This window comes from Phytophthora sojae (genome assembly GCF_000149755.1).
Source record: "Phytophthora sojae unplaced genomic scaffold PHYSOscaffold_1, whole genome shotgun sequence".
Classification (NCBI taxonomy): domain Eukaryota; phylum Oomycota; class Peronosporomycetes; order Peronosporales; family Peronosporaceae; genus Phytophthora; species Phytophthora sojae.
Window position 1 is genome coordinate 8,023,853 of NW_009258115.1, and position 23,813 is coordinate 8,047,665.

Genomic DNA, 23,813 nt, shown 5'->3' on the forward strand with positions numbered 1-23,813 from the left:
ACAAAGACTACGATCATAACGATAAGGCTCGCCGAGAGAGCTACTACAAGAGGCATGGACCCCTTGACGAATCAAATCTATACACAGCCGATTGGTTCTCGAAAAAATATCTTTGGTAGAGTATATATATCATGGGTTGCGTACCAAGTAAAAGGCAGATCACAAAGGATTTGACAAATCCTGAAACTGGTCAAGTCATCGGCTCAATAACGATGCGCGATGGAGTAGTATCTACTGGTGATAATGCTTATATCCCCATGCGCAATGTCCACAACGGCAAGAATGCTATCATGGCTATCGATATCGGTGATAAAAAAATTAGAGTCTACCGTGAGAAACAAACAGAAGTATCTCTATAGAGCAAAGGTTTTCACGCTCTTCGACTTTTTTTTCGGCTGGTACGCCCATACCCGTCCACCTTCCGTTTGGGTAGCTGCTTCCACCTTCTTGATTGACTTATCGAGGTCAGTAGCCCATGCTGCTGCTTGGGTCTGTTGAGGTCGGTCATGGATGATTAGATTCTTCATGATGGACTTGAGCTCAGCAATGTTGAGATCGCTGTTGTCTCCATAGCTGCCGCCTGAACTGGCGATGATGCGGGGGTTGAAAAAGAACATAGCTATATTAGTCCGAAAATAAAAATGGCCCAAGCGATAATTAGAGTAGTAGGAAATTTCATAGTTTATAGTAATCGAGTGATAATTTCCTTGAACTCCTTATCATCAACCAGACGATTGCTGTACATATCCACCGTGAGAGACTTCAGCTGTTTGATGATGCTAGGATTATCGTTTCCTAGCTCTAATTCACCTTTCAGCTTGTCATACTCGGCGCGGAGCGTCGAAAGTGGATCCTCGAGCTTATCGTGGAAGTTGTACTGGAGGTGAGTGATTGCTAGGATTTCCTTGAAAAGCTTCTTATCATCGATCGATAGCTTATCGTATGAGGCTTGATCAATTTGCTGCATATAGACTAAGGTTCGGATCATTCCTTGGAGACTCTCACTGATTTGACATTTTGGACCACATTTTCGGCGATTCGGCTGTACAATGACCAGTGTTTTTGCATCAAGATCGGGAATTCTGATGTATTTGCTCCCAAGCTGCTTATAGGTATAGGCACTAGGTGTAGCTAATCCCTGGATCTCGTTGAGATTATAGGTACGACCTCGGCGAACCACACCTTCCAATGGAGCAACTCCTGCACCACGCAATCCTCGCCCCTTAAGCCCGCTACCTTGAGCTAAATGACGAAAGTGAGCACGGACATTAGCTCGGTCCACCCTTGCTCGAGCCGAATCGGGCATTGGATGATCATTGTACCTAATTTCATTGAGTTCTTGTGCTCTGGTTATATAATCACGTTTCTTAACCGTATAAGCTGCCTTAGTAGCTTTTACAGCTGCTTTTGAAGCTCTTACAGCGTCCTTATCGGCTTCTGAATTTGAGTTCTTTAAATCATGTAGATTCTTTTCCAGCTGACTGTAGGCTTCTCCGTATGCGCGATAGGCTTCTTCAGCCTCATCGTGTAGCTTTTGTAGCTGCTCGTCCTCATAGCCATCGTAACCTAGTGGGCTTTTAATGTCAGAAACGTTGCTGAAGATAGCTTCACGGAGTAGTTTGAGGTTATCATCAAGAATTTTCTCTAAATTCTTATCATCATTCTCATCAACGTACTTACCATAATCTTCAAGCTTGGTTAGTAAGGATTGAAATGTATCCATCCATCTGATAGTTTTCATTAGGTAAGCCATAGCATCACCCATCACTGGTTTGTGCTGTGCATTCTTGAAGTTCAGTGGTTTAGTATCTGTCGGCATGCCAAGATAGTAAGTAGGATGGGTTTTAATACCCTTATCGGAATCAACAATCGGATACAACCTTGTGGCAATCGATACTCCATTATTAGCAAGTTTCTTATAGTACTGGGTGAGGATGGTTTTAGCTTCGAGATCTGGGATAGACATTAATTTATCCATATCTTCATCTTTTCCGGTTTTAAGTCCTGGAAGTTCTTCAAAGTCCCCATCAAACGCATCGTATGCTTTGGCAAGTTTCTCCTTATCCATTTGAGTGTTTAGCGATAGCACCAATCCCTTATCCTTAACCATTGCTACGAATCGCTCGAGTGTGGCTATCCAATTGACTTCCTTCTGTACAGCAGGGCGATGCTTATTAGTGTCGGTTCCAAATACATAGATTATTTGTATGGGCCGGGCCCCGGATCTGGTTTACCCATTTGTATGGACTGGGTCCTTGAGACTGGATTAACCCACTCTTCACTCCTCTTTAGTTTAGCCATAGCCATTTCAACTAGCTAGGCAAATTGCAGAATTAAAGTGTAATGAAATTTGATTCTCCAAATACATAGATTCGGAAATTGGCGTCAAGCCATAGATACCCCTCTTTATAAATTTTCCCGTCCTTGAGGATAGGATTGATTTGCTTATGAAGATGATTGGCTTCTAGCAAAGCACTATTTTGAATAATCAACCATGTAAGATTGTACTTGGCGTCGTCATCATCTAGCTTTGTAGAAGTAGATTTGTCCTTGTACTTTAAATCTAGTCTTGGCTCCTTAAGTGGAGTATCTAAGTCCTCAATATCATCATCACCTCTCCGCTTTCTATCTGATCGAGGTGGTTTGTCTTCCCTACGCATCGCATCAACTTCATCGATCGAGTTGCTTTCCCCATCGTAGAAAATATCGCGAATCTTTCCTTCAGTGGCAATCCAATCGATCAAGTCATATCTCTTGTATTTACGACCGCTACGCACTGAGCGGAGAGAACCCTTTTCACTAATTACTAGGTTTTGATCATCTCTACCAGTTTTCTTTTTCACTGGGTGAATACCAAGCGCCACCCAGTTAGGATTATCCGTAAAGAACTTTTTAATCCATTCACGCGCATGAACTTGCTCCTCAATATCTCGAATAGAGGTGTCTGCCTTTTTCTCATTGAATATGTCAGTGTTTACACCAGTATCTGTCATTCTTGCACTATTATCAATTCCAACATCATCATATCAGGTCTCACGTGGACCCAACCATCACTGGTTTGAGGCTTTGCTGTGGTCGAAGCATCACTTGTTTGAGGCTTAACAGTAGCTTCTGCATCGCTTGTTGTAGGTACTGCGCTAACACCAGCATCTACCATTAACGGATGAACATTTGGCATGGCTTCAGTTTTAGTTGATGTTGAGGACTCAGGGTTTTTCTGGGAGTTTTCAATTTTCAGCTTTTTTTTAAGATTTCCGCGAGCGGAATTTTTAATTCATCAGGCGTTTCTTCGTCAGGTCCGACAGAAATATCAGTCTGTGTGGATTCAGCTGTTTTCTTAGTAACGGTGGTGATGCCCTTGATGATGTCACTAGCCCATGATGCGCCTTCGTACATCTGACGCTTGGAATTGGCTTGTCGAACCCGTCGTTGAGCTCTTTCGAGCAACTCTAGTCGCTTCTGCTCTCTTTGAGCAAGTGATGAAAAATTTGGAAACATATCGATCCTATATAGATGTTAGGCATAAAAAAATGAGTATTCAAATTACCAATAGCTCGGCATAACTGAGTCATGGCGGAAAGGTAGATACGAATGACAAATACGATTTCGTTCGTTTAATAGATTTAAATATTGGTCTTTAATACAATGGAATGGAACGCCAAAGATTTCCTCCAATTCGTGTCTGTATTTATGATTGACCACTGTCTTACGAAAATTCGCGCTTGCATCAAGATTCAGCAACTCAGTTTTGATTCGACTTACCTCCTGAATGATCCACAGCTTTCGTCGGAGCTGTACAAGCTCACGTTGGTTCTCTACGCAGTTGGAACACATTCTTTTATCTATATGAAGTCATATATTTATGCAATCGTTTTCAAAAAAAAAATTGATAGATATAGATGAGTCAAAGCTTACAGAGGATTGCTCTATTAAACTTATTTTGAAGCTAGTTCGACTCATTTTTTTATCGACTTCCAGTACTCATTCTCTAAGGTTGATCTCTTGTTCTTATTGACTAATCTAAGATTATCTTGTGGCTCCCAGGAGTCAAGTTCATTACCGAGCCATTTTATCAGATATTTGTACTTCCCAGTCCGTGTCTTCTTATGATCCAAGATCTTTTCCGCCTCAAGAATATCACCTCGATTAATAGTAGCATCTGTAGTCTCTGTTTTGACCAGTTTAAGATCGTTTGGAGCCTTGTAGAGGGTATGACCATTCTTTGAGCGGATTTGGACTCGGTAGCCATCAATTCCAACTATCATATAGACTGCATTGCTCCACCGAGCCGATTCCTTACCAAATGCATGCTTCTTGAGACGGTATAATACGCTTGATCCGACCTCAAACTCCTTCTCAATTCTATCGGCTTCTGCTTGATTATGACTCAGATGCACATCCATTACTTTACCTTTGGCATCACTCGGGGCCATACCAATCGAACGATGAAACGTGCTATTGTAGTTTTCGATCACATCACCAATAAGCTTTTGCGTAATTCTATTGGGGGACATTTTAGTTAGTCTCTGCTTCAACGTTCTGTTAAATCGCTCGATTTTTCCCATAGTACCGTGATCACCTGGATCGTTGTTGTAGTGTTCAATTTTTTTGGATTTGAAGTATGCTTGAGCCTGCGAGTTCATGAACTCGCTACCGTTATCGCTTGTAATGATATCCACTTTATGGAGTCGAACAAACGCTTTAAGCGCTGCTAACACAGTTGCTGCTGTCTTGTTCGATAAGACCTTGGCAAAACCCAACCTCGAGTTGATATTGATAGCAGTCAAAATTGGTCGCTTCTCCCAAAACGCGAGGTCAATTTGCCAAGAGTTAGGGTTATGCGAAGCTATTTTGAACCCATCGTATCGCTTTTTCTGCTCCTGAAATCGCTGAATATCGCTCTGGTTTGAGAACCATTCCTTGACGATTTTCATTGTTATCTTCGGCTTTAGTTCTTTCGCCTTCTGGTACAAGGCTTGTGCCCCCACATAGCCCGTTTTGGGGTTATAGTATAATTTGGACAACAGCTGATCCATCGCTCTATATGGTTATAAAACAAAAAAAATCCCCTGCCGGGTAGTTGCTTATATGTCGAGCGGCTCGGTGGTGATACCATCCGCAAGTACACGACGCTTGTCATAGTAGTAATTTAGAGCTGTTTTAGTCTGGCTGTACGTAATTATTGACTTACTCTCCTTACTGAGTCTAAACCCCTTGTTGGTACCCTGTAGCGTGATGCGATCGCGAACAACTGATTCAAAGCCATCTGGGTTGAGGACGTCGCCATTGCGTCCAGCACTCTGCTGGACTCCCTTCGCTGAAACCTTGACCTTGTAAGATTCATCTGGTAGGTAGCAAATGTAGTTCTTAGAGGACAATGATACCATAGCATCACCAGACCACTCTTCCTTAAATAAACCAGGGGTTCGACGGTCAAACTTGGCTACAGTCTCATTATAGTCGCGCGGGAACCACTCATACTTGTGCTGCTGAAAATGCTCACGAAGCTCAGGCTTGATGCACTCCTCAAATGGCTTTTCACAGCTGAAAGCGATGTAGCCAGAGTCGGTGTCCATCTCCTGATACTGAAAATTTGAGCGGTCGAAGTAGAAGTCAATACAATCGTAGTAGAACTCAAGCATGCGGAGCTTAGCGAGCTGATAGATTGCAATCGAGAGATGAATTGGGTTCTTGTTGTTGAGCTTTCTCTTCTTCATTGTGAATTCACATGAATCATTCAACTCTTCCATTCCATGGAAGGTGAAGTGCTCAATCTTTGATTTAATTGCCTTCTCATCCGACTCATACTTGACCTCCTTATGCTTGCTCATGTCCATGCCACTGCGACCGAACGCTGAATTACCTACTAGTTTCATCATCTCAGCAATCATGGCCTTAGACTTATCGGCATCACCTTCCCGTCGCGCGTTCGATACGGCTTCCATGAATGGAGCAAACGCCTTGTGAGAGCTAGCCCTGATGAAGCTGTAAGTCTTGGTGATCTCCATGCCATGAGAAATGTACCATTTGGGTAGCGGTGCATAAATGAGGATCTTCTCACCAAAGTAGCTCCCGATGAGTTTGCGAGCCGGCTTTGCTCGGCTTTGCTTGCACCCCTCGTTGTACTCGAACATGTGCTGACCGATGACACTCCGATCGCTGCAGTCGATAAGGGTGTTCTTGAAAATTGGGGTCATTTCACTGAAATAGGGTTTGAGATGCTCTGGTGTACGGATATCACACTCTAGGAAGCCAAAGATCTTGCCATTTACAATATCATCGACGATCCCTGTGTATGCCTCGATGGTGGTCAACCGTCCACATGGCATCTCGTTACCAAGAGCCCACAAATACAGAGCATTAGCATCGTAGCCGATGATTTTTTTGCAGATCTTACCCCCTCGAATCTTGGTCTCGTTGCGTTTCGCGTATCTGTTGAAAATGATAGAAGGGCCACCAGCAATGTTCGCCTTCATCTTGGTGTAGATGTCCTTCTCCTCTCTATCGATACTGTACACCAACCTGTCTGAGTTGAATTCAAGTAGCTTCTTGTGGCGGAAGCCCTTGAGCGACATGTTCTTGCGAGCAACGTTGCATCCCACACAGCTGATCAAGATATTGCCATCAATGTGTCCGAGCTTGTTGTTGATTCGGTCAGCCGAGGCAGTATCAGCTGTGAGTTGCTTATAGCATAGACCACACAGGTACTTTTGACGCTCTAGCAGCTCATCCAGGTGTTGTATGGTCATACCGAACTCGCGGTCAGCCTTCTCATCTTGCTCGATGTAGCCTAGGTAGCGCTGCTCAGGGAAGTCGAATGCCTTAGCTGGGACTCTAGGTTGCTTAACAAGTTTGGAGAAGCACGTCTGATACATGACTTTCTCAGAGAGACCACACCATCAGCGAACATATCAAGTTCGAAACGTTTGAATAGTTCTCGCTGGGCTTTGATGGCCTTGATGAAGGGGACTACATCGAGGTTGTTGTACCAAATTAGTAGATCCTTGATTGACTTCATGCCATAGTGCCCCCATACGAACTGTACCCGCGCAAAGTCCTCATCACTGATGCTAGTGCTGTCGAATGCTGACTTAGGAGGGACTTCCGACTGACTGAGTACGTCAAATGACGTAATGTACTCGTACGGGAAGATACCTTTTCCTAGGCCACAGACGCATCGAATCTTGTCATCACACTTGCACTCACCGAGATATGTCGACAAGTACTTCGCATAGCTGGTGCCTGCCGGAACATAGTTGCTAATGTCAAGCATCTTCATGTCTGACGTGGCGATGCACATGTAGCTAGGGTTCTTGATGACTGATGTGATGTTGTCAGTATCGATGACTGCAAACAGGTCCGCCTTGATAAGATTGATGTCGTATCGTCCAGAGTTGAATCCGAGTACTGGTACCTGATCAATGCACTGCTTCAGGTTTCCATAGTCAGAGCGCTTCTTACCGAATGTGAGCTTGCTGTGGAGATCGAAGAAACTAGCAAAATCTCCGTTCTGAATCCAAGCATTGACATCTTCCATCTTGTACGTCTTACCCAAGTCTAGGCCAGGAACCTCAGCGTCAGTCAAACCATGGACGTTGATGATCTTGTGTAGCAAAGTCTCATACTTCGAGACGTTGTACCGCTGAATCTTAGCCGCAACTTCCTCGATGTACTGGAACATATCCTTGAGCAACTCCTTCGGGTCATTGCTGACGAAGCATCGCACCTCCTCAGTCAAGCTGTCGGCCACGGTAACAGACACAGGAATGTGTTCGTTTGTGAAGATAGTATTCTCTCCGTTTTTGACACCCGTAGGCTTGAGGATAGCCTCAAAATCATAGACAATGAAGTGATCGATGTAATGGTCAGCATCCTTGATGGAGTACTGAGTCAGCATGGGACGAATGCTGTTCGGAGCGGGTTGGTAGATGGTTGGCTGAGCTGGGAACGATTCGATGTTCACGAGTTCGCATTGGTTCTTAGTGTGGTTGCGTAGCTTATCAGAGCTAACAAACACCATCTCACACGTAGAGCATTGGTACTTCTGCTGGAGCATATCAACGTTCGTGATGTAGAGAGCGTGATTCTCGGGCGACAGGATGTTGATCGAATCATAGTCCTTGTCCGAGCAGCGAATGCATTCAACCTTGCCCGTCTCAAAATCCATGTTGAAGACGTTGATGTTCAGCTTGAAGCACTCCTCAAGCTCATCGAATTGGAGAATGTCGATAGGCTTGAAATTGCGGAACAGACCCAGAGTGTAGGTGATCTCCTTGTACGAACAGTACTGCTTGAAGGCTTGTTTCACCAGAGCCTGGATTCTGCGAGGATCCTTCTTGGCTCCCTCCTGCTTGTGATAAGCAATGCAGTGGAAGACACACTTGTTGTTTGTCTTGGGGAAGTTGATGACGGCTTTTATCACGAATCACCTTAGGAATGACAGCCTCGCTATCACCCAGAGCATGGTCGCGTTGGTAGATATAGATTTTGAAGCCAGTAAGCCCCTTCACCATGTACCCGGAGCTGGGGTAGTTGAGCTTGTCAGCCAACTCCATGGAGCGAATCTCCGAGATCACCTTCTTACGAATATCAGCCTTGCTGTTGATAGCTACAGGAGTGCTAAATACAGACGTGTTGCTAATATTCGGGTGGAAGTAGCGAGTCTCGCTATCATCAGTTCTGCTGACAAGCTTGTATCCAAGAGCGATGTTGACCTTGAAGGCAGACTTCTGGGTTGCGAGCACGTTATCGAGCTTGTCGTAGAACTCAGCAGGCTGAATTCCCTCGTAGAGGTGCGACTCCATGTTCTTGCCTTGGTAGAAGCGGTACTTACTGTCTTCCTTGAAATCAGCAGCCACATTCTTTTGGAGCTTGCCTAGACTGATCTGGTACTGCTTCGCTACCAATTTTTGGTTGGTGGGGTGGGAAATGTTGTATACCATGCGCCCCATCTTGCCACGTACCTTAATACGGTAGCTACTACCCCATCGAATGGGTTGAATATTTAATCTCTTTAATCCTTCGAGTTCGTATGCAAACATGTTGCCTATATATGCTTGACTATATTATTCCGTAGATATGACTTTATAATTATTTGACCTTGTATCAGGATCGACTTTATATCTTAGTCATTTACAAAATATTCTGAAATTAATTAATTCAAATATTTGGCTTATACCTTTTTGGAGGTTTTAAGCCATTGTCTTTTTTTATAAAAAATTACAATAAAAAATAAATGACTATATTGGGATTGACTTTTTGAGAAAAAAATTAATTAATTAATTAAGCTCGGTTTCATTATTAAGTTCGACTTCACCATTAAGTTCGGTTTTGGGTTTACGCTTGCGAGCTCGAATCTGGTCTCTATTCTTGTCGTCGTTGCTCTTTTGATACGACAAGCGAGCGTCGCGTGTGCGCTGATAGTAGCGCTTCTGTGCTGCTTTGATGCGTTCCTTGCTAGCTTGGTATTGCTCAGGAGAGTACGCCATCATTGTATATTACTAACTTTATATTTATTAGGATGAAAAAAATGTCACTGCCCCTTGTGACATCGCCGATGTTCCTTGCCAGCTAAACCAATATTAATGGTGAAGCAGAGAATTGGCAGAATCGTGTATTATAAGTTTAAAGTAGTGTCGACGGACCGCCACGTCAAAATGAAGCTATCCGGTCCTGTAATACTGCTGGGTCCAAGCACACACGTAGCTAGTTGTCTTCCGACAGGATGGAGTAAATCATGCCCGCAATCTGCTTCACTGATTCAGGTGCAGGAACGTCATTCTCCATCACCATCATCACGGGTGTCGCACGCTCAATTTTTTCATCCAGACTTCTCGAGAAGACCCATTCCAAGAAGTTCGTGACAATGCTGTACACTTTCGGCAGTCCTTCTACATCCGCAAGTGCTTCACTTCCCACGTAAGCTTGAGCAAGACCCTGCTGGATATCGTCACGTTTCGCTTCCACAATGCAAACTCGTTTCTCGCCGCGCTTAAGCACGAACTCAAAGGCTCCGTCTCCGTGAACACGTTTCCCAATCACGGTTTCTTCGGCCAGGATTTGGACGCCTCCATCGAACAGCGCACAGACACTTGCAAGCACGGGCACGATGAAGTGCAGTCGCTTTGCTTCTTTGCCAGTAATGATATCTCCAAAAGCCTTGACCAAGATAGGAAAGTATCTATGCAGCGCATCAAGCTTTTCGTCAGGGATAGGCTTTGACGATGGTCGATACTTGGTCGCTGGCATGATGCTGTCAATCTCCGGGAACGACACGTACGAGAAACCCGTGGAGCCGGCAGCCTTCTTCGCTTTCTTGTTCTTATCAAGAACCTCGTTCAACTTGTCCCATCGTCTCTTGCGACTCGGGTGCGGTGCAATTTCAGCGTCCTGGACTTCAAGCCACTCCCGATCTGCAACCACCAGCACGTGAATCGTCTTCTTCGTTGGAGCACCTTCAAACACGTCGCCAATCTCATCTGCTGGGTCCATTTCCACGTTCAGCAGTGTCTTCACTTGTTCAGGAATGCCTCCACTTCGCATAGAAATCACATCAGGGTCCTTCGATGAGAGCCACGCGCCGTCCACCGTCTTCGCCAGGAAGAGCTGCAGCTTGTCTGCGTCGACGTCCTTGAAGTCGTTCGGCTTCTTCGCCTTGATCGCGTCCTTCAAGTGATCCACCGAGTCGCTCTCGTCCACTCGCACCGAAAACGCGCTGCCCGCCGCACCAACGATCGCACAGAAGAGCTTCACCATCTTTCCTCGAGCCGGCAGGGAGAATTTCTGGCGTACTTAAGCGGACATGAAGGTGTGTGTCATAGATTTTCAACCAATGATGAGACGCCACGTCGCGCTGGTCCTTGGCTACATATTGCTTTTTTATCAATATAGTTAGAACGTTGTCGGTCGAGCGGTCCCGAAATGCCCTAAGAAACAAAAGACGTGGCTCTCGCTATAAGGTGGCCGAGAGGTTGCGTCGTCAAAATAGCAGCTGCTACTGGAAGAATGCGTCAAAGAAAAGCGATGCTCTTGGGTATGCTCGCGTAGCAACAGCAGCTCATTCGAGAGCAACAACAAGACATGGCGAGCCTTAAAACGAACATGAAAGCCATCTTAGACGCTCTAACGGACCGGCTCGAGGAGTGCAGGATCGCCGAGAAGTGAGGCGGCTACGTCGTGTGCTCGCTGCTTCGGTCAAGCGTAGACGCCCGCGACAGGAAGCAAGTGTGTACCGAAATTCGTGAGAAGAGGGAGGCCCAGGCTGCGGGCGAAATGCTCATCGTGGCTGGAGAATACCGTCAACAAGGAAGTCGACGGGCTTACAGCGACCGGTCGCCTTTTCGTGCATCAGCTGTCGACGGGAGGGGCGCTGCAAGTTATCGCTTTTCGGCTACGCAAGGCCACCGCCAAGAAGCCGTGCTGACTCGGAGCGAGCTGCCGAACCCCGCCACCCACATCAGAACGTTCGAGCTGACGTGGGAGGACGGTCACCGCTTCGAGATGTTCACTCCGATTTCGTCGTGCGGGCGGAGCTGTTAACGGCAACGCGCGAGTTGGAGCTGGAGACCGACCACAATCAGTTCGTCCTTCTGGACGAGCAAAGCGACTTCCACGTGTCAAACCTTCCCAAGTACTCGTGAAATTCCTTCGTGACATTCCTGCAGTATTTGTAGTTGTAGCGAGTGTTCGTCGTTTGAATAATGGCTGCATGTTTTCATGAAGTCGGTTTGTACTAGGTTTGTCCTCAAAGGGGAACCGTGGAGGCGAATGGAGACAGAGGGAGATAACCATTGTTTGCGTGTTAGAGAGCGGGATGCATAACGAAGTCTACGTCGCTCTGCACACCGCCGTCTGACGAGCCACAAACTACCAGCATCGTTCATACTACCAAACGAAATTCTACCATGTAGAAGAAGTCAACAAAGTTACAATAGCCGCTTGCGAAGCTGCTCGAGGAACACAAACGTCAGCAGCGTCTGCGGGCCGAGCCGCATGTAGGCCGGCAGCCAGCCCTTGTAGAGTCCGCGCAGGCCTTCGTGCTTGACCACCTTGACGAAGCAGTCAGTGGCGCTCTTGTACTCGTTGTTGTGCATGTTCATGAGTCGTGTCTTGACCACATCCGCGGGCGCGCAGGCCGTCGTAGCCACCAGTCCGGCCACCATACTGGCCAGCACGTGGGTCTGCAGGTTGTCGTGCATCGGCACCATTGTGTTCTCGAGGATCGTCGACTTGGCCAGGTCGTAGGCCGCGATCTGACCCGTGGTCAGCAGCATGGCGCGGATCATATTGGGGCGCACGCCGCGCATCAACGCGGCCAGCCCCTCCTCCTTCTCCACGCGGAGGAGGCCGTCCACCGCGTGCTTGTAGTTGCGTCGCTTCTCCGGCGGCAGGCGGCTGTCCGCCTGCATGCGGATGTTGACGATGTCCGCCGGGTTGCCGAAGGCGCCGCCGATGACGCCGCCGGTCATGCCCAGCAGCACGTTGTGGCCCGTGGAGATGGGCTGGCCGTCGTTGCGGCGCACGGCCTCGTCCTTGAGGTAGTGGTAGACCGCGAAGCGCATGGTGGAGTACGTGCCCTCCCTCATGGCCCCTCCACTGATGCCCTGGTAGAGTCCGCGCAGCCCCTGCTGGTGTAGAATGCGACGCACGGCCGTCACGAGCCCCATATTCTCCTTCTTGGACGTCTGCAGGTGGATCTTGAGCAGGTCGAACGGGTGCGTGAAGAACACGGCGCCCACGGCCGACATGCCGCCGAACGCGTAACTGGCAAGAGGCGGGCGGGGCTTGATGGCGCTGGTTGGGTCCTTGAGGTGGGGAGCCTCCAGAGGCAGCTTCATGGTAGTCGTCGTGGAACACTGACTGACGTACGTCTTCCGGCGGGTACTGTAGCGGAGACTTTGTGACTGGGTCGTTTGGATCGCGCCGATTGGAGGAAAGGAAGAGAGGGTGATGATTGGTTGAAAAGGGGAACTGAAGTTTTCGCTCGTCATCCGCGTGATTGCGGCTGGGAGGCAACTTCAGCCGACTGCCGACAAAGTTGGCTAAGGTGCTACAAAGATGACATTCGTATTCACACGTCAAGAAAGAAGTCATATTTTGGGCTGACGATGTAGTACAGGTCTGTGAGGCCTACCGGCATTGGTTTCATTAGCACGCCCGGGCGGGCGCGCCCGGGGGGGGGGGGCGGTGTGTGTGTGTGGGGGGGGGGCTCCTCCAATTCAGTATTATATTGAATTGGTAAAACTGTTTATCCGTAATAATGATTTAAATATGACGATCACCAATAATAACTATTATACTGATTAAATATTTCAATTTCATGTACCATGACTGTGTTTTTGTATACCCTGAAATCATACGACCAATAATATAAATTTCAATATGGTGTTTGCCAATAATATATATTTTCTTCATATTTATTGACAATTTTCATACTGAATTTTTTTATTCATACCCCTGGGGGTGGGGGTGGGGGTGGGGTGGGGGGGGGGGGGGGGACGTAGTTCGTAAGTTTGCTTTGCTGTGGTTTACAGACAATCCCCTCGGTAGCCATGGCGTTGGGTTTTATTCCTAGGTGAGGGTATTCCTGTCGTAGTGTGTACCATGGGGTGGTGTACCACATGACGGATTTTACCGAATACAAGCCCTTAACAAAATAGTAGCCCCGTCACGATTTCGCATTTGGATCAGAGAATAGAAGCCCGGTACATATTACAAGCCCCCTCGAGTCGTACAACATTTTCATGATGTTACATGCATATTCTTTTCTACTTTATAAGTAGACAAAATATGTTAGGTGGCAGAGTAACGCGTAGTGGCTGCATGATGAAAAGACTATCGAATATGAATGCTAGGCAGTTGGTCGTTTAGCACATAAGACTCAAAAACTGCAGAGCTGCTCCACGTCGTCAAAGTTGTGCTTGATCACGACCTTGACGCCCTTGCTGTGCGCATGGCAAAGCAGTTGCTTGTCTTCATTCCAGGCCACGGTCGTGAGCTGCCAGTGGCAGGGGGCAGCGGACAACAAGCAAGCGAGTAGTGCGTCAGTGCATTTAAGTTATATATCGCTCGCGTAGTACAATATGAAATAAGCGTAATGCTATTTTGTAGCTTTGGGTGAAGTACGCGTTGGTGGATATTTCGTCGTGATGCGCAGGTGCACTTTAAACCGATGATGACGCTCTCCGAGGTGTGTGCAGGTATTTGCGTGAATATTGTTGGAGGAAATTCCAAGCTTAATTATTGTTAGTAGACGGCGGTCCTCGTTTATTACCGTTCAACCGCGGACTACCAAATCGGAGCCACTAATAATGATTAACCGTACAGGCTTAAGAAGTGCGCACAGACACGTCCGTCTAACTGCAACATATAAGCATAATGCATTATTCTAGAACTATATAATATATACAAGAAAAAAATAACATTCCATTTACCACATTCGTCACGTCCGACTATTAGAAACCCTGCACAATTTAGAAGCCCCCCTTCCAAACACGATAGCTTTTTGGAGACAAAATTGACTAGTACTATTCGGTGAAATCCGTTATATTGTACGAATTGGTGCAGTCTTAAGGTTGCACAGCCCTAAAAGGGCTGCTCAAATCGGTGAGCGGGCATGGATGGAATTCGTGCAGATAACGATATATACCTCGGTAACACCGAAAAGGATAACAGTATATTTGATATAATACCGTAAGAGATGTGGGGCATGATGTAGGTAATGATACTGAGAGCAAAATAATTTTCCATGATATATATATATATATGTATTGAGCTGTAGGCGTTGTAGTTTTAGCTGCGTTTCGAGGTGCGGGAGCTGCAACCCCCTGCCTGCCGCGGCAAATACAGTAGTTCCGCGGGGGTGAGTTGAACAAACTCTGAGTCTGCATCCGATTTTCGTGTGAGCACAAACTTATTTAGCATCCGCTGCCACCGGTGTACGCAAGGTGCAGTAACCGTGGTGTGTGGAGTGAAATGCCACAGTACGGATAGAATCATCGTGTGCACCAGTAGAAGTCTTCCTCGTAAGGTCCTCGCTCTCCGCCCCCATACGCTGAACCCCCGATAGAACTTGTTGTTTAGCTCGGCTACGATAGTGTCGCGGGACACATTTCGCCCGAATGGGATGCCCAAATACTTGATCGAATCGTCAGCGTAAAGGCACCTTACTTCAGGGAATATTGGGCACGGCATATTCTTGTTCAGTGGTAGCAACGCAGTTTTTCTCAAATTAAGGCGTGCTCCCGAACCTTGGCAATAGGATTTCACCTGCTCGAGCTGCTGGCGTATGCAGTTCGTGTTCTTAGCCACTAATGTAGAGTCGTCAGCAAAATACAGACCTGTGACGGTTGTATGTTGATTCACTAAAACGCCTAGGTCAGACCGTCGGCGAATTAGGTTCCCGAGTGGTTCAATACACAGTAAGAAAATCAGAGACGACAGTGGGTCCCCCTGCTTAACACCCGCGTAACTTGAAGTGGCTGTAGTAGGAATCCGTTCAATAATATTAGTGCGAGAGGTTTGTTGTACAGAAGACGAATCCACGAGATATACCGGTCTCCAAATCCGAGGACTGACAAAATAAGGAAGAGATACTCCCAAATCATGCCTTTTCAAAGTCTAGAAACAGCGCCAACGCTTCGGAGTTTGACCTTGTAGCGTGATGCTGAAGATCCTCCAGTAGTCGAACGTGGGGGTGCAGTGATCGGCCATTAACGAATCCTTTTTGGTCAGGGTGTATAATGGGCGGTAAGACGTCTTGGAGGCGGTAGGTCAGCACTTTCGACAGAATTTTTACGTCTACTTGCATAAGAGTGATTGGACGGTAGTTGCCTGGCTCACTGCGATCACCTTTCTTGAAGAGGAGAGTGACGCATGACTTCCTCTGGGACGGCAACAAAATTCCACGGTCTAGTTGGTATTGAAATACACGGCTCAGAATTTGCCCGAATATATCTGGAGCTGTCTGGTAGAATGCCAGAGTTAACCCATCTAGCCCAGGAGCGGAATTGCTTCTCATGTGCTTGATGGCTGCTGTCATTTCGTCGGCTGTGATCGGGCTGTCTAGCTTTTCGGCTTCTTCCCGGGACATCTTTAATTGAATCGAATCAAGTAGGATCGCTCGTTTTACTTCGTCAATCACTGTGTTGTCGGAAGGGCTAGTAGGATCTCTAAAGATTGTTCCCCAATGGGAGCGAAACGCGGTTCTTACGTCTTCGGGATCAGTGGAGACTTCGCCAGATTCAAGTTTCACTGAAGTAACTTGCACAGGTCTCAGTAAGGACGAAGGAGGGCGGAAGAAAGCTGACTTTGACGTTTCCATGTTTCCTGCGTGAAAATCGAAGACTGAGTCTTGTTGGAGTCGATGAACGTGTTCTTTGCGTTCAGCGTAGGCTTCTTTTGCTTCCTGATATTCCCTCTGAGTATTTGGCGACGGGTTGTCTACGTAATTCTCCATAGTCCGTTCGAACAGGTTTTCCACAGCACGGAGGCCCTGGTCTTCTTGAATTTTCATTACGGCTTGGAGGGATTTTAGTTGGCTTCCCATTCGTTTCCATCCTTCCCATACTAGGCCAGGATTGTCGGCATCTAGAATGTCTGAAAGGAGAAGTTGAGCCTCGTTTCGGATTGCTTCTCTTACGAGAGGACAATCCAACATTTTTGTAGGAAGACGCCAATATCCTTTACCTCGCGGTTGGCGAGAATGGTTTAAGGTCACACTATGGGCTAAGTGATCTCCAGAGTGAGGAACTTGAAAATATCGGGATGATCCATAGTAGCGCGTCATAGATGAGTCGGAGATGAAACAATAATCGAGTCTGTTTTTCCTTGGTGGTGGTCCGGTAAATACGTGACGTTGGGGGTGGTGAACTCTCCAGCAGTCAGACACACCGAGGCATGCTAGCCATTCCACTGCGCTTTGCCTCGACCGGTTGTGCCTCACGGATACGGCGCACGAGTCAAGTAGAGGATCGAACGTCACATTGAGGTCTCCCAGAACCCAGTGCACGTCTTCGCTATTTATTTCTCTTGCCAGTAGGGATTCGTAGAAATGAAAGGTCTCTTGTGGATCTACCGGCGCGTACACGTTGTGAATATAGAGATTTTTATTCTGAACCCGTACTCGTATTACCAGATATCGTCCCGAGATTGTCCAATCTTCCATTTCTTCAGCAGATTCAAATCCAAGAAAGTCATTGTGGAGCACCGTAGCTACTCCACCGCTTCGAGAGAACTGTGTACTGCTTTCGGCAGCATTAAGGTCAGATACAAAAAACATTTACAGTCGAAAGTGGCTTGCAGCAGAAACTTGAACTTATCGGCATGGTGGACATCACGAAATTTCGTCTCTTGCAGGTAGGTCACATGGTAGTTAGAAATGGTCTTGTCAATAAGTTTGTATCCATTTTTCTTGACGCCGTTGGTATTTACTGTCAAGATGGATACATTTTCCCATAGCGAGCACTTAGCACTCAATGTGCAGCGGGCCAGCTGCCAACAGGAGGTGGCCGTCCCGCACTTGCATTTGGAGCATGGCGGCTTCCTCGGTTAGCCACGACTGTCCGTCTCGCAACTGGGTGAGTGTGTGCATGATTGAGTGCTCCCACCCAGAAGTTAACATGCGCGTGAGGATCGTTTCACCACACTCCGTTCGGAAAGTGCAATGAGCACATTCGGGTGTAGAAGCCTTCCCTCTGAGGTCTGGATCCACGGGACGTGGGTCTTTGCCAACGTTTGAATCCAGTAGTCGTTGTTAAAAATGCCAGGTGCTGCGGCAATCAGCATCAGTTCGAACAGGGCGAGCGCCAAGGACGTATCGTACAACTTTGCCTCGTCGCTCATGCTCACAAGCATCTCCGCCGTGCGTTTAAATAGTGCTGGGCGGGATGAGGGAGCTGCAAAGCCCGTGAGCTTTTTCCACTTTGTGGGGAATTTGTTGCCATTGGCTACAGAAGAGTGTACGCAGCGAAACCACAGGTGGACGCGCGCTAACTCTTCCACCAACTCAGACTTCTGACGCATCCATCGCGAGACCTTGATCAGGAACGCTAGGCGGTTCTTGTTTATTTCTTTCATGATAGCCTCGGAGTTGATGTCCGTGGAAAGCGTCTCTTTTTGTTCTTCCTGGAAGAGCTGCTTGGACTTGGAGATACTTTCTGCCATCACCGGGATCCATTCACGGACAGTGACGGGATTGGTAGACAATTGCACTTTGCTTTTCTTTTTTTCATGGTAGTACCCGTACTCGTTGCTGTTGACACTCTCGTCCACTGGGCTGATGCGGGTTACTACTATTTGGTACCCTGAATCCCCGTTTTCATCAGGGTTTGTCTCGAGGCATTCCAGCTCGGGGTCTAGACCCTCGAGATGACTCCAGAAGTTCGGAGAGTTCCATGACTGCGAAGATGCAGTAGGTGGTGGGCCACTTCGTCGACTTTGGAGGCACTTTGGCGGATGCGCAAACGCGTCACTTGGGAAGTCGACTGTAGGTGTAGTAGGCTGTGACACATCGGAATCCATGTTCACATCCAGGGATAGGTCGAGCGGGTTGCCGTCGTGCTCGCTGGCGTGTTCGACGGGGCTCAAGTTTGGATCTCCTGTTTCAACACTACGCATCACTTCATCAGTGACGAGTGGAGTCGGTGCAGCGGGCGCTGCGACGTCTCGATCCCGGCCTCGCTTCTCTCCCGTTTGTTTGGGTGCCTTGCTGCGTTGTTTTGCAGCATTTAGCGCATTGAAGGGTCGTTGGTTTCCCAAGTTACTCGGAGGCGGCAAATTGAGAAGTTATATAGCCGTACTTAGTAGACCATGATGATGATTTTCTTCATGTCAGTGATGCTATTTTCGTAACCCATGTAACATAATCTTGAGAATGCACGAAAGTGACGGCCCTATGGTAACAGTGCATCACGTTTGCACGGACGGAACAGTATTATGGCTGAGATATCAGCATTTCGTCACTTCCTATCCCAATATTATATGTTTAGTGATATACTACATGTAGTAGTCAAGAAGTTTTAATGTATGGATCCTGACCTTTATTGGTCGCCCAACGGGCACGAACATTCAAGATTTCGCCGGATGGGACTGAAAGCTGTGGGTGCCAAGCTCGTAGATGCAGGAACGCATGGTCGCCTGCAGATGCCAGGGCTGGCGTTCCTGAGAATCCCCGAGGACGACGACTCCATCGCAATTCTGGTCCGCACGCTGTTCCAGACGTGGCGGGCATGTCTGCCTCCCGATGCTACAACGGATTGCTGGAAGGTCTTTGCAGGTCGAGAAGCGTACAGCGACGACAACCCGCCGCTCAGACTGTCGGATCGAGTGGGGGGTATGGGGGCAAGTGACGACGACCTGCTCTTCATCGAAGTGCCGACAGACCACATCGTGTCGTTGCTGCTAAAGGGGGAGCAAGTCAAGCATCTGCTGGAGTCGCTCAAGTGGAAGGAGCCGGAGCGACTTTGCCGTTCGACTAGGAGAAATTGGCCGTATCAAGGAGCGTCTGAGATCGCGAAGAAGCTCAAGCGTTCTCTGGTCAACAACTATAAGGCCTGGAAAGAGAACAACCACGACGGACACTGCCGAGCGTTGAACGTCATCCTGAGCGGGGCTGGGACGGGCAAGTCGAGAATGTTGGACAACATGAAAAGTTTGTTGTGTGGGGCTGCTAAACTGTCGAAAGACGAAGATTTGATGGCGAGAATGGAGAGTGCGTACGTGTTTCGAATCACGTTCGCAGATGGCCCTGAACAAGATTCCCAATTAATTGACGACATCTACGGTGATCTGGACATCAGCTACCGAATGATCTATCAGCTCTACAAGCACAAAAGGGAAGTAGCGTGGCCTTTGTTTGTGTCGAAGTTGAAAGGGGTTTACTCCAAAACCGTCTTTTTCATCGAAGAGGTGCTAGTCTTATTGGCCAAGCTGGAGCAAATCGACAAGCTTCAGGACATGACGGTGCTGCTGTGCGTGGATGGCCTCGACAGGCTTCACCACGACGGGATCAAGCAGTCCTCGAAATACCTCCGTGTAATGAACGCGATCATCAGCTTCCTGAACGCTTCGAAAGCATTCGTCGTCTGTGCGTGTGCCTCAAGGCTCGCCAGTCCTTTTCATGAAGTGCAGATGGTCTTCCGACAGCGGTGCACGTATTTGGTTCCTCCAACGCTAAACGGCGACGAAATCCTGTCGCCACGTACCCGGATAGAGCAGATTTTGGTGGAAGATATGGGTGGTCACGGTCGGGCGCTCGAAGCGTTGGACGCTGCGTTACGTAGTTTCCGAGACGAAGGTACAGCGACGCCCAGCCCAATGGACATTATCAAACGCGTGTGTGAAAGGCTGCAAGTCGAGTATGCTGACCTGTTTAAGTCGCCCTTACTGACCAGCCGCACCATTTGCCAAGAAGTGGTCGCTGCGATTCTTTATCGACAACAATTGATTTTTTCCGAGTCTATTGGCGAAAAGGGCATGACAGTGGACGAGCTTCTCGGCGTTGGCTTCTTCCGTTTGAGTCGAGAAACCCATGGCCACTTGTCATGCGCGTTCATTCTCCTTGAGCTCTTGATGTCGAAGCTTGGGAAGACCGGCGATATGATGGAATACCTCACACGTTCGGTGCTCGGGTGGCAGGATTTCACGCACTTCGTCGCCTCGTACCGTGTCAAAAAATCCACGGTATTTAATGCTGGTCCGATTTCGCTGGCTGCATTCCACGCTGGCGCTCGATTTGGACCCATCGACGGCATTTGCGTCAAGGAAGCACGGTCAAGAAAGGTGGAAGAGGCCAAGTATCGCTTGGTCACAAAGTCGGATCGTAGCGAGGTAAACAAAACTTTCTCCAATCGCGACGGCATGAAGTGTAAGACAGACACGGAGACGATCGTCATAAACAGACCCGGTGCACCTGCAGGCGGCGATATTTTCATGCAAACTCAGTTGACGGAAGGCGAACAGGAAACGCACCGCTACGAGGTGATCCAGTGCAGACTTGCGAACCAGGATATCAGCGAAGTAGTGTTTCATGAAGAGCGAGCAAAAGCTGCGGGCGCCTGGGATGTCTTTCTGCTAATTACGTCGGCGAAATGGACCAGCGAGTTCGCCCTCCCATTGCGGTGTGGCATCGTTTCGCACGACGAGTTCTGTGAATACTTTGGACCGTATGCCACCCGTGTGTATAGGAGCCTCGATCCTCTTAACATCAATACCGCGTCTCGTCAAGACCTTAGTTTGGTGGAAGGACTAGACAGCGCTGCTGTTGAAACAATTGTCGCGAAAAGACCATTTTCCAGTATTGACCAGGCCGTAAGCATTGTCACGATGGGCAAGAAGAGCAAAGTTTCAGCTGTGCTGCGATCGCTCTGCTGTGACTGACCGATCTGGAATGAGGGGCTTCTACACGATAGACAAATGGTAGTATCATCAATAAACTGATGGATTATCTCAGATTATTATAATACGTGACTCTAGACGTGGGCTTGGCCGCCTTGGACTGGCACATCCGCTCTCCACGCTTGTTGCCCTGGATCCGCTGCATCCGCAGCAGATCCATACGCGTGGACAATGTGATCGAGGACTTGCCGTCCGTGCTGTCTTGCCGTGTCACTGCTCGGCAGCATGTTCATCATCCCCGCGCAGAACTCCCCCATCACGGGCAGACCGTACTAAATGAGCTGTGTACGCTGATCTTCATCCCGTCTTACTTTGACTACGTGCGCGTGCGCAACCTGTTCAACGACACCATGAAGAAGAAGTTGATCCGCAGCGTGCAGTGCTGCGAGTACACGACGAGCAAGCAGGTGTCTCAACCGCGAATGTTCTTCTTCCACGGCCACTGCCACGGAGCGCTTCCACTTCCAGAGATATTGCGCGCGCATGACTTTAAAGTACTCGTGCGAACACTGCGGCGTTCAATTTCGCCGCCAAAAAGACATCCGAGGAGCGCTACAAGGAACCGCAAGCGTATATAGCATGGCTATACTAGGTAGGTTTTGCATAGGTGAAGGAGCTCTAGTGAGAGCCCCCAACCGGGGGAGAGTGTAGGTATTGTAGAACTGTGGCAACGCTGAGGCCTGGCTACAATGGATAACGACGTTCATTGTAGTCCCTCAGCCGTACAATTCGCTATCAAAGTCATGGACACCACGAACCGGGCTAGTTGCATCAGGTAGAAGCCTTCCTAACCCCGGATTTTATGGATTTGGATCGAAGCCCACACACCAGTCACTGCATTCGTTGCTGATGCAGCTTTATCATGCACCTTAGTGCGCTTGGAACCACATACACATACTGTCATACCGACAACCTAGCATACACCTAATGACACGAGTTAACCGCTTTTGACAAAACGTTTCAAATTCATACACCTTTTGACGTTTTCCCGGTTCTCCTTCTTTGAGTCAAAGACTTCGACAATGCCCTAGGCCAACAAATCGTGGTGTTGCTCTGAGAAAGAAGAAACCCGGTGTAACAGCTGCGGCGTTCCACACCATAGACTGCTCTGAGAGCAGGCCAGGAAGCAATCATTGTCGGATCGCACGAGTTCGCTACACTTGGGTAGCGAACAGCGACAGACAGTCCCAGCAGTAGATGCAGCTAGGTAGGAGCGCCTCTTCGGCAATCCTGCAGCTAAGACCCGCCTCTCCGCACCCTGACCTGCTAACCCCATGGCCCCCACGCAGTGTAAGTTTTATAATGGTAAAAAGATGTTCTAGTAACGGTTAGTGCGCCCTTCGCTTTGGAAAGAAGAAGCGACGCTCTCGATATTGTAGCATTGTCTCAAATAGCAAGTTCTCAGAGATTCCTCACGTGTTTTTCCAATCGGTGACGATAGAATGGTTTCCAATAGAAACTGCGAGGTTGCGAAACTTGCAAAGGGCTTGACAGAAGTGTCAATGTACTGAATTACTCAATTAATGGGAAAGTAGCGCCTCGTCTTGTACCGTCGGCTCAGTTTTCAAGCAGAGCGCGGTCGTTGAGGGGGGTCGGCGATACAATACTGTATCGCCGAATATCGACGATATTCTTGTGTTCGTACTTGTACATGTAGTGAAGAGTTTGTCTTGGTCGCGGAGCGTCGCGTCACGTAGACCGCTGCCTGGGATGGTCGTTTAGGGAGTTCTAATGTCCGTACTGCCCCATCGATAGGGCAAGGTACTGTCGCCCATACCGTATGCCGTCATGATTGCATCGTGCTACAGCAATAACTTATCTAAAGTTCATTATGAGCCTTTCACTCCTGCTATAATACTATTTAGCAACTTGCACTTGCATGCTGCTTCCCGCTAGAATGCCTGGTCCCTCCATTTTTCACTAAACTCAGTGCCCATCATCCAGCAAGCGCAAATCTCGTCTGCATAATTGTACTAGCTCTGCGAGGTACATTCGACATCGCTATTCTAGATTTGCCGGGGAGATCTGTATGTATTTCAAACGGTTCTCGCAATTCGAGAACGCCGTGATGCGCCGTTTCTCCCTTCACCAGACAGTGAGGATACGGATGCATACAGTACTGTAACCTTTATCTATTTATCGATTTACACCTATATTGCGTAGTAAAGCTTGATACATAACATGTTGTGAATCACTTTGTGGCATTTTTTTGTGCAATAACTTATGCAAGAATAGAGGTACACATCCGCAACCGCGCTTTGTTTGCTCTTGGTTTGCAACGGCTCTGAGCAAAGCCTGTCGGTTCAACAAACACTGGATAGCAAGATCCGATATGAGGCTTGGACTCTACTGTACAGTGCATGCAGACTAGGTATCAAACAGTAGCGGAGCCCACTCTTGTGCCGGACGAACCTCGAGAG

The 23,813-nt window shown here is 48.0% G+C and overlaps 7 protein-coding genes across 7 annotated transcripts; 2 read left to right on the plus strand and 5 right to left on the minus strand.

Moving 5' to 3' along the window:
• Window positions 1–353: 353 nt before the first annotated feature.
• Window positions 354–8,951, minus strand: PHYSODRAFT_322573 (hypothetical protein; the record flags this gene model as incomplete). Its single annotated transcript, XM_009517958.1, has 4 exons — window positions 354–619; window positions 5,192–6,834; window positions 6,909–8,350; window positions 8,430–8,951. The coding sequence occupies 4 exons, from the start codon at window positions 8,949–8,951 to the stop codon at window positions 354–356; spliced, it is 3,873 nt and encodes a 1,290-aa protein (XP_009516253.1).
• A 327-nt stretch (window positions 8,952–9,278) lies between these two features.
• On the minus strand, window positions 9,279–9,488 carry PHYSODRAFT_475525 (hypothetical protein; the record flags this gene model as incomplete). The annotated part of the gene is made up of 1 exon (XM_009517959.1): window positions 9,279–9,488. One exon carries the CDS (start codon window positions 9,486–9,488, stop codon window positions 9,279–9,281), a length of 210 nt encoding a protein of 69 aa, XP_009516254.1.
• Window positions 9,489–9,705: 217 nt separating this feature from the next.
• Window positions 9,706–10,755, minus strand: PHYSODRAFT_250419 (hypothetical protein; the record flags this gene model as incomplete). The annotated part of the gene is made up of 1 exon (XM_009517960.1): window positions 9,706–10,755. The coding sequence occupies one exon, from the start codon at window positions 10,753–10,755 to the stop codon at window positions 9,706–9,708; it is 1,050 nt and encodes a 349-aa protein (XP_009516255.1).
• Window positions 10,756–11,924: 1,169 nt separating this feature from the next.
• PHYSODRAFT_309614 (hypothetical protein) lies at window positions 11,925–12,836 on the minus strand (the record flags this gene model as incomplete). Its single annotated transcript, XM_009517961.1, has 1 exon — window positions 11,925–12,836. One exon carries the CDS (start codon window positions 12,834–12,836, stop codon window positions 11,925–11,927), a length of 912 nt encoding a protein of 303 aa, XP_009516256.1.
• Window positions 12,837–17,464: 4,628 nt separating this feature from the next.
• Window positions 17,465–18,615, minus strand: PHYSODRAFT_322576 (hypothetical protein; the record flags this gene model as incomplete). The annotated part of the gene is made up of 2 exons (XM_009517962.1): window positions 17,465–17,599; window positions 17,671–18,615. 2 exons carry the CDS (start codon window positions 18,613–18,615, stop codon window positions 17,465–17,467), a joined length of 1,080 nt encoding a protein of 359 aa, XP_009516257.1.
• A 525-nt stretch (window positions 18,616–19,140) lies between these two features.
• Window positions 19,141–20,772, plus strand: PHYSODRAFT_469680 (hypothetical protein; the record flags this gene model as incomplete). The annotated part of the gene is made up of 1 exon (XM_009517963.1): window positions 19,141–20,772. A coding segment is annotated over one exon (1,632 nt), but the record flags the coding sequence as incomplete, so codon positions are not given.
• A 198-nt stretch (window positions 20,773–20,970) lies between these two features.
• On the plus strand, window positions 20,971–21,306 carry PHYSODRAFT_388288 (hypothetical protein; the record flags this gene model as incomplete). The annotated part of the gene is made up of 1 exon (XM_009517964.1): window positions 20,971–21,306. A coding segment is annotated over one exon (336 nt), but the record flags the coding sequence as incomplete, so codon positions are not given.
• Between the last annotated feature and the right edge of the window lie 2,507 nt (window positions 21,307–23,813).